Source organism: Triticum aestivum, chromosome 2A (assembly GCF_018294505.1).
Source record: "Triticum aestivum cultivar Chinese Spring chromosome 2A, IWGSC CS RefSeq v2.1, whole genome shotgun sequence".
NCBI classification, from domain to species: Eukaryota; Viridiplantae; Streptophyta; class Magnoliopsida; order Poales; family Poaceae; genus Triticum; species Triticum aestivum.
In genome coordinates, this window is record NC_057797.1 from 138,117,972 (window position 1) to 138,134,559 (window position 16,588).

General features: G+C 41.9%; 1 protein-coding gene across 1 annotated transcript; it reads right to left on the reverse strand.

Moving 5' to 3' along the window:
* Nucleotides 1–8,870: 8,870 nt before the first annotated feature.
* LOC123185011 (uncharacterized) lies at nt 8,871–10,310 on the reverse strand. Its single transcript, XM_044597033.1, has 3 exons — nt 10,223–10,310; nt 10,080–10,148; nt 8,871–9,688 (listed from the first exon to the last, which is right to left on the reverse strand). Exons 1-3 carry the CDS (start codon nt 10,223–10,225, stop codon nt 9,053–9,055), a joined length of 708 nt encoding a protein of 235 aa, XP_044452968.1. The 5' UTR covers nt 10,226–10,310; the 3' UTR covers nt 8,871–9,052.
* Between the last annotated feature and the right edge of the window lie 6,278 nt (nt 10,311–16,588).

Consider the following 16,588-nt stretch of genomic DNA (forward strand, 5'->3'; position numbering starts at 1 on the left):
TTAGACGTTTTTAAAGCCACAAGCTATGAGTGCAGAAGGCCTGTGTTGTTGTTGATGGTCCATTTAGAGCACATGGATGATGAGAGTCGGGCGGTGCTCTGCGGTAAGGTTGAAACAGAAGGCGCAGATATCTCCTTCATGCATGCTTGCTCAACGGCGGAATCCTGACTAGTTTCTGGTTATTGGTGCTCTTTTGTCTGTTCCCAGCATGATACGACAATTGGTGTGCAGACTGCTGTTTGCGAGCTTGACCTTGAGCATGTCATCATCTGGCTTAATGTACTTTTTGAGGTTTTCTTTGGTGTAGTGGACCTGAAAATACTGGTACACCAAAGGAACTAATTAAGTGGATTACAGAATGTTGTTTGACTTTGAATAAAAAGCTTCGAATGAACATAGTTTAAATATAGTCAGTGAGACAATTATAAGTAAATAATGGCAAGAAAGAAAATAAGGGTGTAGAGCTACATTTTGTCGTATGTAGAATATAAGTTGTAAATTGGTTGTTTATGGATGTATGGAACTGTAGTGAAGCAGAACAAATATAGCAAGGATGGAAACATGTATATTAGAAAATATGAATATTAGTGCTAATAGCAGTGTACAAAGTTTTTTCAATATTTCGCAATAAAGTTTAGTTGTCGGGCATAAGTAAAGATAATCCCTTTTTTCCAATTAAGTGGAAGGAAGGAGTGTACCATCCGTTGGCCTTGTTGTGCGAATGTTTTGTTGATGGTGCAGACATAGTATTTGATATCTAGTATTTTGCGGGGGAACATTGCATACAACTTGTCCACATGGTGCTGATAGAGCTTCACTTCATTGCCCCAGTGACAGTACTTTTCAAGCTCTCCGCAGTATTGGATAGCAGGGGGTGGTCCTGAATTTAGTTTTGTTTTGGTAAGATTGAAATGAAGCGGTACAAGTATGAAGGTCGAATACTACCTATTGTTAGGAGACTAAGATTTCATCAAGAGAATAGTAGAGTTAACCTTTAAACCTATGGTAGGAAGAACATAGTAAGCAAGTTAGTTAAGTTGAGTATTATTGATTGGCCTTATATATGTTTTTCTATGATCAGTACTGAATTTAAATGGAAAATAATTGCCCTTGATTTCACGTAGCATCAGAAACATAAGTCAAGGTACCACAACCTCTCAAGCCCCAATTCAAATTCACCAATCTAACCACCATATATACATATGTTAAGTTGTGAAGAATAGGTAAACCATGGAGAATAACAAAACATGTTGGTAAGCACTGTAGCCTGGCATTGGCTCACCTCGAATGATGTACTCCAGATGTTTGTATTCTTCACCCTGTATAAATACCTTGGGAATTGTTAGTGTGAGACATTAGATACTTGGTTGATGGAATAGCAATTGTGGGTGTACAATTAAATCATGCAATGTAAAAGAGCAATCAAATGGGAATTATGTCTTATGAATGAGCAGTTTGATGCTCTCACACGTAGTACCGGATGCACCCATGATTGGATTACTGCTTGTTGGGGGGAAAGCAAGCGCAGTGAAGTTTCATAAATACCACTGTAGGGAGTGGGGTAGGCGAAGGATCAAGCCTGGTAAGCTCCAACAAGGGTTTTAAACCAGTTCGTCAGTAACACACTAACTGAAGGAGTAGATGCCTAAAATAATTAGCTTTGACCATCTTAGGCAATACTCCGACAATGAGGACATTTTTTTGAATTAAAGGTATTCCTCCCTTGATTTCATATGGAGAACCCAAGGGTTGTGACAACCAAAACACCGCCACCTCAAGCATACCAAACCGAACACCAACAAAGATTAGAATACTTAGATGGTATGTAGCACAGCAGAGAGCAGAATTAAGCAGCAGGACAAAGATGAAAATTATACCTGAAATAGTAAAGAACCATGTTTCTAATTATTAGCCGATTATTTGCCTCTCAGGAAAGATAAGGCTTGCATATAATGACCTTCGGATATGATCAATCCATATCATCACCATACTATTTTAGGCAGGCAAGCAAACGAAAAAATATAGGGGAACCATTTATGTGTGCCCGTCTCTTAGCGAGGTTACCCAATATTTAGAGACATACAGAAACAAAAGAGGAACAGATGATGGATTTTTTGGGGGTACAGAAACAAAAACTGAAGATTTTTCACCACAACTGTTTACTCGATAGTAAAGTATTCTGCTAGAGCAACACAACAATATCCCTTCTTTGAACACCTATAGTTTAAATTTTCAGCACCATGCCCACAATATGGATCGTGTGATGCATAGCAGGTATATAAATCATTGAAGTAAATAACGATAAAGGTTGTATGTAATTATGTCAGAAAAGTCTGAAATTTTTGAAAATCTGAAGTATTTGCCAAAGGATGGAGAGGCAGGTCAAAGATGAGCTGGTGGATCCATGGATAAAATAAGATTGAGTGATTCTAAAACTCAGTGTGAGTCGCACCTGTTGGGATTCGGAATTGGTGGCCGTCGTTGAGGAAGAAGAAAATGGCGCTTGTCGACGGGGTTCGTCCCGCGCGTGAGATTGGGTCATTGCCGCAGAAGAAGACAATGACTGGCGATGATGACTGAGTGCACCACGGTGGCTTGGATCTGCGTAGCCATGGTGCTTGACAAGGTGTCTCCAGTACTAGCAGCAGATCATGCACTTCTCCATTGTATCGGGGGAAACCCTAGAGGTAGAGGGTGAGTGAAATGGGGAGAAGGGCGTTTCTGGGCAGCCGGGTAGGTTATTTATGTGCTATAATCAGGGTGATATTTACGACTGAAAGCAGAGGCTTTTTTTGTGTAGGGGCCGGAAGCGGAGGCATCTTCTCCTATTTTACTCATGTTGGGCCGGTGTATATGGGCCTGGGGTGACTCGCAGTGCAGCAGTGGGTGGCACTACCGTGTTTCGAATGGATGAGGGTTTTTTCCCTCTGTGAGGAATGGAGGTATTTTTCTTCTTGTGAGGAATGGATGAGTTGTTCTTAGTTTAGTTAGTATTTTTAATAAAATTTATGAAATCTTTTAAAAACGTTTATGAATTTTGTCTAGAATTAACGTTTTTTTGGGGACTTATGTTTTTTTGTAAGTCATGTTTTTCTTTTAAGCTTCTTAGATTGTTCTTGACATATAATTTTTTGGGAAGCATTCATAGTACATGTCGTTGATATAAAAAAGGCATTTTGTTTGCTAGCTCCTGGGCTACTCAAAAGCGTACACAGTATGTGAGTAAATACGGTCATGGACTTCAATACATGGACAGTAAAGAGGTGGTTTAAGTATGTAGTCTTCTGAAAATAGCAGGAGAAAGACAGTTATTTACATAGAGAACAAGCGATGACAAAGTGAGTTTAACCATAGAGATAACAACGGACTTTAAAGTTGATACACTGCTTTTAGCCAAAGAGGCAGCAATGGAAGGCTACAATACATATCTTACTTAGAGTGCTCCAAAAGGACCAATAGACCATGCTGCTTGATATGAAACAAAAGGAAGTTGTTCTAGTAAGCTTAGAAGCGTCCTGGTGAGCGCATATTGACCGAAGTTCACCAAAAGCTATCTCTTGTAGTCTCCAGGCGCTGTTCAGACCTCGTACCAATATAGCACAGCCTCTCTGTCAGTTTTTCAATGCTTGCAAGTGATGATTTCATAGCCCTTTTGGTGTTATCTTGCCCTTTCAAGTGTCGAGTAGTCGTTGTGTTTTGCATTTGAATAGAATATGAACTCATATATCTGACAGCATAGTACCACCCTTTGCATAGCTTCTTGATTGTCTTGTTTGCTGCTACTAACCATCTGACCAGATGCTTGACTTCATTTTCTAGCCTCTTGACATGGGTGTAGTGGCAGTCTCTCATTTCTCTATCGTATGCATTTTCCATGTACCTAATAGCTGGGATAGCTGCATTGTCTTCCACATCTTCATAGGCATGTAAAATTGCACCCGATATTGAGGTTGGAACAAGCAAACCATCAATCAATTGCAACGAACAATTGAAAGTAACCGTCACACGATTCTTGCCGCCTGGACATATCTTGTGATAGTAACTTGCAGGGGGCAACTTCAAAGCTTTTAGCATAAGGTCAAATATGTGGGCATAAGGAATTACTATCAGGTAGGCATCTTCCTATGGAGGAAAAGTAATGGTATGTCAAATATCATGATTAGAAACCAGTAAGAATGATTGATTAAATAGTAACGATGTATTCTAAATGCATATATAACGCAAAATATAGTGCACTATATTTTCTATGATGAACTGTCCATATGAATTCAAAAGCGTGTCACTGACTATATGTATTCCATCTCAATATGGAAGAAGTATTTCAAACATTTCCTAAAGGATTAGTGTAAGAGAGGTCAAAGAGAATTATGTTTTTTCGAGTCTTCTGAGTTTGAAGCACAACATGGATTTGAAACAATTCACCCTTTCAAGTTTCTTTAGTTGAGATGACACTATTATGTCCGGATGACATAAATATGCTATATGCCTCACATGGAATAAGTGCTACAAAGTGAAAAATCAGTCTAAACATTCTCACTAAGGCTTTAGCTACAGAGAAAGGGAAAAAAGAGTGGCATGACCAGTACATTGAAAATGTAGAACAATAATGCTTTCAACACTAATAACCTGCGAAATCTGACATCTCTAGGACCAAATTATGTGTAACAGAGGCCGCACAATAGATATTAAAGTGGCACATTCTAAAATCTGAAATATTTGTGGATTAAGTGTGATCAAGTGGCCTCCCACTTCTGAAAGATATAGAACATGCAGATTTGTGATGTACGTATGTAGATGTAGTTTGTTTTCTTGGAGGCTAGTTGTTTCACAGAAAACGCTTGCATTGTTCATATGAAACTCTTCCTCTGAGAAATGAGTTACAATAGGGATTCAGAATGTTACCCTGGGTTCAGGTGTTCTTGTCCTCGATAATGCCGAGGTTGAAGATCCCTCCTCACATACAGCTCCAATGTCCATGTCGTCCATGCGTGATTTGTTGGATCTGAGCTGGAAGAAAGAAATTGAGGTGAGGGGAAAGTGGAGAATGAGGGATCAATGAACCTGGGTGGTGAATTACCTTTGTTGTCACAGGCGTGGATGACTCTTGCTGGCGTTGCTGAGTAGGGGGGAAGGCTGGGTGTACGGCGAGGCGGAGGGGAGGAGGGAGAAGAGGCCTTGGAGAGGGCGAGGGGACGAGTGGGAGTGGGTGGAGCAGGTGGGAGAGGACCGAGGAGGCGGGGGCATCTTATCCTCTCGCCAGCGACGTGGCAGCGCCAGGCGCCGCGCCTGGTCCGGCGGGGACGAGCGGGGAGGAAGGGGTCTCGCTTGGAGGAACAGTGTGCGGGAGGGAGATGAGGGGGAGACCGGGCCAACTTGGCATGTTGGGCTGGCGTGGCCCAGGGTGCAGGGGAAGATCTCTTTTCCTTTTCCCTTTTCCATTTTTTTCTACTTCTTGTTTTCTTTTTTAGTGTACACATCCTACCTTTTCTTTGATCTGATTTCTATACGGAGGTTGTCTATTGATTTCATGGTTGTAAGGAGGGCCATACCTAGCTAAATTTCATGATAATAGCGCGTGAGTTTGCCACGATTTGCTTGTCGATTGGCATCAGTATTAGGTTAATGAGAGCCTAAACCTTAGGATTAAATATTAAGTTTGTAAAGTTTACCATACAAGCATGGATTCTAAAGCAGGAAACATTACATTGGTAATTATAGATATGTTAAATAAATATTTTATAACAGATTTGAATGCCTAACAATGATATCCATAGAATATGAAAATAGCTTAGTTTGAATTTTAAATAAGGGAATGTATGACTGGGGGTTGACCATGGCTTTATGAGTGCCAAACACCGGTTTTTCAAATATGCGACAAACATAGCAATTGGCTATTGTGGGTACCTGGACAATCGTGTGAAAATAACAATTTGTAGGCAGCCCTCTATTGAGAGTTGGATTTTTTTCTATTCTCAGAAGTAAATAAGGAAAAAGTGTTGACCAGGCCCTGGAACTTTAATCTACCTTGTTAACAGCAATATGTTACTATGGTTTATAAAAGCATACAAATGATAAATAGATTGTAGAAGCATTTTTAGTAGATGAAATCATGAAAGTATAATACATTGATATAGAAGAGGTGGTTTGTTTGTTAGCTCATATAGGCTACTCAAAAGCGTACAACCAAGAGTTCCAGCATATACTACACGAGCTAATAGAACTTGTGTTGTTGCTAATTGATCCCTTGGCATCTAAGCATTGGTGGCTTCTTTCTTGGTGGCAAACAAAGTCCTTCTTGCACCAACGCCATCCTTTCTTGTTAGAGTTCTGGCACTGAGAAGACAATTTGTGAGTTTTTGAGTGATAAGATATTGGAAATGTGTGCATGTACTCGCTTACGTAGAAGAAGGTAATTTATGAGCTGATGTTGTAGCTGACAGGAAGGGGCCATCGCCTTTGTTGTTCTCTTTGGGCTGCACATGGTCGGGACATGTTATTACACAAGTATTGAAAGCGTACTTGCAGCATGCATATAGATTAGCTGAAAAGGGGAAATAACTGACCTTCTTGGCAACAGTGAAAAGTTCAGTGCAATGATGTTCATGTGGTGGTGTTGACACCTATAATTCATTTGAGGTTTTTAAATACAGAGTTAAAAGAGGCTGAAGTGAGAAGTTAGAAAATATATTCATTGGTTCATTTGTATTGTTCATCCTCTGTTTGTACCAGAAATGGAATTACATGTGGTTTTAGCGGGATACAAAATGCAGTTGAAAGATATATATCACGTTAAAACACAGGATATGATTGACCGTGTCTGCAACTGGAATAGGCTGTATAAACTGTTGTTCAGTAGGCGGTGTTGACATTTGCAATGCAGCTGAGGGCTTTAAACACAGAGGCAAAGGAACGTTAGGCAGGAAGACAGTGGAAAACATAAAATGCTTAGTAAAGCTAAGATTCAAGCCGTTGAATGGAATCAGTTTGTGCGTAGAAGTTCTTAGATGAAAATGGTGGCGCGTGTTTTCAATACACAAACAAAAAACTTGTTAAATTTTCGCAGCAGCATAACAAAAATTTTAAGCTAAATCGTATGAGGTACATATCTGTACCATTTATATTTTTTAGAGGTTATACATACACATTTGTATCGAACAATCAATAATCCTAGATAAACAGCAATGGATGTTTGATTATTCTGCAGCATTTTCTTTGTGCTCTATTCCAACACAACACAATGAGGCATCCCCTATTTGTACATAACACAATGAGCCATCCCATGTTTTTTAATTCTAGTCTAATATGAATTTAGGCTATGTGTTAAGATAGATAAATATATTCACTAATTAGGAAGAACTAAGTAAATGATAACTAAATTGCATGATGTAGAAGGTTCAGCCTGTACCTGTTGGTCTGGCTCTTCTGTTGCCTGGGGTTGCTGGATTGGCTTATGAACAACACTATTCTCTTTAAGAGATGCTAATTCCCTCTCTAAGGAACCTATTTTTCTCTTTAGCTTGACTGTTTCATGCTCAAATATGTCTGACCATGACTTGGCTCTGACCACCTCTTTTTTGCACTTTTGAAGCTCATAGAAATTCAGGTCATCGATAATTAGAATGCCTGCTTGCTGCATGTAATGCAGAGCAGCAGTGCTCGCTGATTCATGAGCCGTGTTTGTTGTTTGGCAGTTGTATCCAGCAAATATGGTTGTTTTAAACTAAGGAATGTTTTCATGTGCTGGAACATGTATTTCAACAGTGGCAAAGAAACTGTCATCATCTTCGTCATAGTGTACTGATTGGCTTGCTGTAACTCTAAGGGCATTTACGGATAACTGCAGCATGTGCTGCCTGCTGACGGCGACCAGTGTTGCGGCAAGCTATGGAATGAGTACTTAACAATGAACATGATTCCTTGAAGATGATATAGAAACAAGTAGGTGGCAACAACAAGTTATGTCAGGCCATCTTACCTTTGGGAGCAGAGGCACGAATAAGTTGTCATCCATGGCGAGAAGGATTTGATCCTGCAGCGATAAGTGTTTAGCGAGGTTAGAAGGAAGTTGTTCACATACATTGGGCCATCAGGCTATAAGCAGGAGAAGGTAATTTTAGCCAATTGGCATAAGGTGAGACGGTATGAGCATCTAATAATAAAGCGCACAATAGTAAACATCTATAATGGAAACTCTGTGTGAAAGAATGATGATCTATAATAATAGCTAAGGATATGTTCTTTATGTATTTATCATAGTGACAAAATATTCTAGTTACTTTATCTTTACCCTAAATCACATAGTCTATAAGGTATAGGTGCATTTAGGATGTATAATTGCTGGCAATTTATAACATTTCTTCTGACAGAGGTGGTAGGCTTTGGTGTGATTTTCGCAGATCTATGTTATTTTTTCTTTGTGGGATGATGTAATTAGGTGACAGCGTGTGTTATTATAAACTGCAGATGAGACTGCTCAAAGGAAAGAGTTGGTAGAAGAGGCATGCACAGACTTTGTATGACGCTGCCGCTTGCTCGTTGGATTCGGAAGGCATAACGTGGCATAATTATTCAGTTAGCACACACACCTACGTAACTAAATCTAAAAAACGTGGCATAACACTGAGATATACTTGGAAGCATAAGAATGCTATTAGACATATGATTTAAACACAGCAGAGCGTAGCGAAACAAATAAATAAAGCATGAACGTCCAACAGTAGATTTGGCATAATGGAGAGCGGCATGGTTCGATAGGACATATTATATCATTAGGTTCACATACACATATAGATCATTAAGGCTCAGAAGATAGCTTCGGAAGAACCGACTGTGCCATGGTGCGATAGGATATATATTACATATGGCTATAGATAACTATATTAGTAGGGAGCAACAACTGGCTCTAATGATGATAGTAGTGATCTGAAGATTCTTGCAAGGCTGTTAGAAGTGATCTTCAGGTATGACACATAAATCATTAGAGCAGTCCTTCATTGCCGAAGATCTGTTCATCATCAAGTGAGGTTGCCAGGTGCTCATCGTCGTCTGTTGACTACTCCTGGCCATAAGGATAGACACCAGTTTCTTGAAGGTTAACCTTGGCCTCATCAGTGTACTGCTGAAGGTATTCATAGCTGGCCTCTACATTGAGAAGAACATTATTGAGCTCCAGGTCATCTGGAGTAGACCCTGGGCTTAGCCTGCTGCTGACCAGATGGTTAAGGTTGTTGACGATGGTCTGTTCCGTGCTCAAGGATCCATCCCATCCTTTGCTCAGGAGCTTGTTTTTGCCAAGGCTCTCTTTCAGCTTTTGTTTTAGAAATGCATTGTCCCTCTTCATTGCCTTAAGCTGCTGACCCAATAGTACATTTGCCTTTTCCACAGTCCTTAGTTGATCATAATGGTAATATTTTGGAACCACGCCCACGTAAGCATCCATGTACTTAATTGCTGCAGCAGCCACATAATCCTGAGCTTCTGCTAGATCCTGGTGCTGCGAGGTAGACAGGGAAACTTTGACTGGTGACCTCCCGAGCTTGATCTTGATTGGGTAAAAGGTAAAGGTGACCTCCAGACACGTGCCCTCTGTTGGGCGCGCCGAGTAGGTGGCCGCTGGAAGGACAACCTTCTCTAACATACCATCAAGCAGAATCTTAGATGAAATTGGAACATAAGCCATTGCTGGGACCTGCCGCAAGCGAGACAAAACATCACTACAGAAAAATCTGGCTCTAAGTATAGGACCACCTGCAGGTCTATATGGGTAGGAAGAAGAAGGGAAAACGATGGGCGAGGAGTTGTTTCTTCGGGTTGGATTTTGCGACGAGAAAAGTGATTCTAAGTAGATACAGATGCCCAGGATCAATTTTCTATAATCTATAATCTATATTGGACAAGGTTGTTGAAATGAAAGAAAACTATTAGGTAGACCTATCGTTTTCACCTAGTTTATTTATATCGGGCAGGAAGAAGTTTAGGATAATCGAAAGCATAGGCTCAAGCGCCTTTAGGTGCATCATGCATTGGTGCCTCAAAGGTAGTCACGCGCTGAAGAAAAGTGGGACGGAATAGGAGTTTACCTGCCGAGAAAGACGATGTTGACCGGTGGGAGAAGGGGCGCTGGCCAGGTCGGCAGAGAAATCATGGATCTAGAACAAGCATGAGGGAAAAGGTATGAGAAGGGGTCAGAGGGGAGTAAAACACAATGATGCGGAAGGAATACCATGGGGAAGAGTCAATCGGCAGCAGCCTTTGTGGCTTCCATGTTGAGCTTGGCGTCGGTGCTGCCACAGGTTAGATCTGAGCAGGCGATGAGGAAGAGTGTGAGGAGATGGATGGATAAGACGAGAGGAGAAGGAGAGGATAAGGGTGTCTTGCCTGGTGGGGGGCTCGGAGGTGAGAGTTACCGTCATCGGGGCATAGGTAGGTTGCGGCTGGGCCGCATAGTTTTTTGATGGCCCATGTATCATTTAGTCAACCCATGAGCAGCGACGCTTGTGGCCCGTGAGGAGCCGAATATAAAGCGGCAGCGAACGGATCCACCGAATCTTTTTCCTTTGTCCTTTTCTTCATTTATTATTTGTTTTTTCCTTGTTTTCTAATTTCTTCTACTGTTTTCTTCTACTTAAGCCTGGTAAGATATATAGCTAGGTTGAGCATGTAGGGTTTATGAGTGTGGTAGGGACGATACTACCATTATAATTGCACATACCTGGGCCTAGAGATGCAACGACCGAGGAAAATCTGGGTGTAGGTTTATCCTAAAAAGGAAGAAAAGCTGGTGTGGGTTTATCCTAAACGGGATTTTCTTCTTTAGAGCAGGTATCTTAGTAAATTAAAATAGTCATGAGGTACAGAGGGCACACCAACAAAGGGTTAATAACGATATCCATAGAGCACGAAAATAGCCTAGTTCAGATCATAAATAAGGAAATGTATGATTGGGGGTTGCCAAACACTTGGTTTGCAAACATGCGACAAACATAGTAACAGGCTATTCTGGGCACTTGGCCAATTGTGTGAAAACAACAATGGCAAAGCAGTTTTCACTTGTCTTTGTGCATAGGGCTTTAGTTGTTAGATCCAAATCAGCAAAGTGCAGCCTCCATGGCGTTAGCATGTGCAATCGCAAGAGCATCATCATCAACATTAGTGGACGCAGATCCCTGTGACATGGGCAACTTAATTATTAGAAATTCCGAAAGAAGAAACCATGGAAAAGAAAGAAGAATCTAAATTTAGTAGAAATACTAATAGCAGATGAAAGATAGGATTTAGCAAAGTTAGCGTTATGACCTGCCCATAATATTTTTTCTGCCAAACAAGGATATGTGCATGGGGCAGACTCCTCTTCTGGAAGTCCACGGAGTGGAGGACTGGAAAACAAGAGGGCAAGTGAAGAACAGGGAAATTAAGATGCATGGAGAAGAAAAAGTTAAGGAAACCAAGGGAAGACACTGGCTACATTACCAGTAACTACATGCCCAAACACCTGTCTAGTCTTAATTTTTTCCACGTACTCAAGGAGTTTCAGTTGATACACTTGAGCAGTAAAATCAGCTTCATCGACTGCCTGTTGTCACTGCTCAAGACCCTGAACTATCGCAGGCCAGTTTGGATCATACGTGAAGTCTGTGAATATATTAGGTGAGCCATGGACACGTGAAACAGCAACAGCATTGTGGAAGTTTTCAGTCATGCAGCGAAGTTTGCCCGCATAAGATATTGGCATTATATTTTTCTTGTTGACCTCAGACTCGGTAGCTCTATCAAATCCATTAGCATCAGCAACATACTGGTGATTTTCAGTGTTCATGTTGTCCTGAAGATTTTTACAGCATGTTAGTTGAGAAGTGAGAATATCATGCAGTGGTGTAATGGTGTTTCATCGAAGGCAGGAAAGCACATACACGAGGTAAATAGCAAGCAGAGACGATAGGATAGCAAGCAATCTATGGTTAATATAAGTAGATGAATCTTCTATATTTATAGATGGATGAAGCAAAATGTGCGGTGCTTGGTGAGTAATAGACGATTCAGTAGTTGGTATATGTAATTTTATGAGCATGAACAAGCCAGGAAAATAAAGAATTTGCTGCAGTATAAGAAAACCATGAACTCGAGCGGAGTGCTTGAAGGAAATATGCCCTAGAGGCAATAATAAAGTTATTATTTATTTCCTTATTTCATGATAAATGTTTATTATTCATGCTAGAATTGTATTAAACGGAAACATAATACATGTGTGAATACATAGACAAACAGAGTGTCACTAGTATGCCTCTACTTGACTAGCTCGTTGATCAAAGATGGTTAAGTTTCCTAACCATAGACATGAGTTGTCATTTGATTAAAGGGATCACATCATTAGGAGAATGATGTGATTGACTTGACCCATTCCGTTAGCTTAGCACTTGATCGTTTAGTTTGTTGTTATTGCTTTCTTCATGACTTATACATGTTCCTATGACTATGAGATTATGCAACTCCCGTTTACCGGACGAACACTTTGTGTGCTACCAAACGTCACAGCGTAACTGGGTGATTATAAAGGTGCTCTACAGGTGTCTCCAAAGGTACTTGTTGGGTTGGCGTATTTCGAGATTAGGATTTGTCACTCCGATTGTCGGAGAGGTATCTCTGGGCCCACTCGGTAATGCACATCACTATAAGCCTTGCAAGCATTGCAACTAATGAGTTAGTTGCGGGATGATGCGTTATGGAACGAGTAAAGAGACTTGCCGGTAATGAGATTGAACTAGGTATTGAGATACCAACGATCGAATCTCGGGCAAGTGACATACCGATGACAAAGGGAACAATGTATGTTGCTATGCGGTCTGACCGATAAAGATCTTCGTAGCATATGTAGGAGCCAATATGGGCATCCAGGTCCCGCTATTGGTTATTGATCAGAGAGGTGTCTCGGTCATGTCTACATAGTTCTCGAACCCGTAGGGTCCGCACGCTTAACGTTCGTTGATGATATAGTACTATATGAGTTATGTATGTTGATGACCGAATGTTGTTCGGAGTCCGGGATGAGATCACGGACATGACGAGGAACTCCGGAATGGTCCGGAGATAAAGTTTGATATATAGGATAATAGTGTTTGGTCACCGGAAGGGTTTCGGAATTCACCGGAAGGGGTTCCGGATGTTTCCCGAAATGTTTGGGTACGAGAACACTTTATCTGGGCCAAAGGGGAAAGCCCACAAGGTTTTTGGAAAGCGCAAAAGGAAGTTTTGCGGAGTCCAGGGGCCAGACGCCAGGGTCCCTCGCGTCTGGGGCCAGACGCCGGGAACCCTGGCATCTGGCCGTGGAGTCCGAGAAGGACTCTTGCCTTTCGGGTGAAACCGACTTTGTGGAGGCTTTTACTCCAAGTTTCGACCCCAAGGCTCAACATATAAGTAGAGGGGTAGGGCTAGCACCCAAGACACATCAAGAAACACCAAGCCGTGTGCCGGCAACCCCGTCCCCTCTAGTTTATCATCCGTCCTAGTTTTTGTAGTGCTTAGGCGAAGCCCTGCGGAGATTGTTCTTCACCAACACCGTCACCACGCCGTCGTGCTGTCGGAACTCATCTACTACTTCGCCCCTCTTGCTGGATCGAGAAGGCAAGGACGTCAACGAGCCAAATGTGTGCAGAACTCGGAGGTGCCGTGCTTACGGTACTTGGATCGGTCGGATCGTGAAGACGTACGACTACATCAACCGCGTTGATATAACGCTTCCACGAACGGTCTACGAGGGTACGTAGAGAACACTCTCCCCTCTCGTTGCTATGCATCACCATGATCTTGTGTGTGCGTAGGAAATTTTTGAAATTACTACGTTCCCCGACGATGGTATCAAAGCCAGGTTTTATGCGTAGATGTCATATGCACGAGTAGAACACAAGTGAGTTGTGGGAGATATAAGTCATACTGCTTACCAGCATGTCATACTTTGGTTCTGCGGTATTGTTGGATGAAGCGGCCCGGATCGACATTATGCGTACGCTTACGCGAGACTGGTTCTACCGACGTGCTTTGCACACAGGTGGATGGCGGGTGTCAGTTTCTCCAACTTTAGTTGAACCGAGTGTGGCTACGCCTGGTCCTTGCGAAGGTTAAAACAGCACCAACTTGACAAACTATCGTTGTGGTTTTGATGCGTAGGTAAGAACGGTTCTTGCTAAGCTCGTAGCAGCCACATAAAATTTGCAACAACAAAGTAGAGGACGTCTAACTTGTTTTTGCAGGGCATGTTGTGATGTGATATGGTCAAGACATGATGCTAAATTTTATTGTATGAGATGATCATGTTTTGTAACCAAGTTATCGGCAACTGGCAGGAGCCATATGGTTGTCGCTTTATTGTATGCAATGCAATCGCCCTGTAATGCTTTACTTTATCACTAAGCGGTAGCGATAGTCGTGGAAGCATAAGATTGGCGAGACGACAACGATGCTATGATGGAGATCAAGGTGTCGCGCCGATGATGATGGTGATCATGAAGGTGCTTCAAAGATGGAGGTCACAAGCACAAGATGATGATGGCCATATCATATCACTAGTATTGATTACATGTGATGTTTATCTTTTATGCATCTTATCTTGCTTTGATTGATGGTAGCATTATAAGATGATCCCTCACTAAATTATCAAAGTATAAGACTTCTCCCTGAGTATGCACCGTTGCGAAAGTTCTTCGTGCTGAGACACCACGTGATGATCGGGTGTGATAGGCTCTACATTCAAATACAACGGGTGCAAAACAGTTGCACATGCGGAATACTTAGGTTAAACTTGACGAGCCTAGCATATAACAGATATGGCCTCGGAACACGGAGACCGAAAGGTCGAGCGTGAATCATATAGTAGATATGATCAACATAGTGATGTTCACCGTTGATACTACTCCATCTCACGTGATGATTGGACATGGTTTAGTTGATATGGATCACGTGATCACTTAGAGGATTAGAGGGATGTCTATATAAGTGGGAGTTCTTAAATAATATGATTAAATTGAACTTAAATTTATCATGAACTTAGTACCTGATAGTATCTTGCGTGTCTATGTTGATTGTAGATAGATGGCCCGTGTTGTTGTTCCGTTGAATTTTAATGTGTTCCTTGAGAAAGCAAAGTTGAAAGATGATGGTAGCAATTACACGGACTGGGTCCATAACTTGAGGATTATCCTCATTCCTGCACAGAAGAATTACGTCCTGGAAGCACCGCTAAGTGCCAAGTGCTACCTCTTGAGCTTGCGTTGGATTTCCCCGAAGAGGAAGGGATGATGCAGCAGAGTAGCGTAAGTATTTCCCTCAGTTTTTGAGAACCAAGGTATCAATCTAGTAGGAGGCCACGCTCAAGTCCTTCGTACCTGCACAAAACGAGAGCTACTCGCAACCAACGCGATTAGGGGTTGTCAATCCCTTCACGGTCACCTACGAGAGTGAGATCTGATAGATATAATATTTTTGGTATTTTTGGTATAGAGATGCAAAGTGAAAAGTAAAAGGCAAAGTAAAAAGCAAAGCAAGATTAAAGTGATGGAGATTGATATGATGAGAATAGACCCGGGGGCCATAGGTTTCACTAGTGGCTTCTCTCAAGAGCATAAGTATTCTACGGTGGGTGAACAAATTACTGTTGAGCAATTGACAGAATTGAGCATAGTTATGAGAATATCTAGGCATGATCGTGTATATAGGCATCATGTCCATGACAAGTAGACCGAAACGATTCTCCATCTACTACTATTACTCCACTGATCGACCGCTATCTAGCATGCATCTAGAGTATTAAGTTAAAAACAGAGTAACGCCTTAAGCAAGATGACATGATGTAGAGAGATAAATTCATGCAATATGAAATAAACCCCATCTTGTTATCCTCCATGGCAACGATACAATACGTGCCTTGCTGCCCCTTTTGTCACTGGGAAAGGACACCGCAAGATCGAACCCAAAGCTAAGCACTTCTCCCATGGCAAGTGAGGGAGTCCTGGATTAGGGGGTGTCCGGATGGCCGGACTATACCTTCAGCCGGACTCCTGGACTATGAAGATACAAGATTGAAGACTTCGTCCTGTGTCCGGAAGGGACTTTCCTTGGCGTGGAAGGCAAGCTTGGCGATACGGGTATATAGATCTCCTACCATTGTAATCGACTTTGTGTAACCCTAACCCTCTCCGGTGTCTATATAAACCGGAGGGTTTTAGTCCGTAGGACAACATACAGAACAACAATCATACCATAGGCTAGCTTCTAGGGTTTAGCCTCTCCGATCTCGTGGTAGATCTACTCTTATACTACCCATATCATCAATATTAATCAAGCAGGACGTAGGGTTTTACCTCCATCAAGAGGGCCCGAACCTGGGTAAAACTTCGTGTCCCTTGCCTCCTGTTACCATCCGGCCTAGACGCACAGTTCGGGACCCCCTACCCGAGATCCGCCGGTTTTGACATCGACATTGGTGCTTTCATTGAGAGTTCCTCTGTGTCGTCGCCGTCAGGCTTGATGGCTCCTATGATCATCAATGGCGATGCAGTCCAGGGTGAGACCTTCCTCCCCAGATAGATCTTCGTCTTCG

What these genes read in the sequence shown, in the direction of transcription:
- LOC123185011 (XM_044597033.1), bottom strand. An exon ending in AACATCGTCTTTCTCGGCAG is followed by an intron (nt 9,689 to 10,079) that starts GTAAACTCCTAT and finishes CGCTTGCGGCAG; the next exon opens with GTCCCAGCAATGGCTTATGT.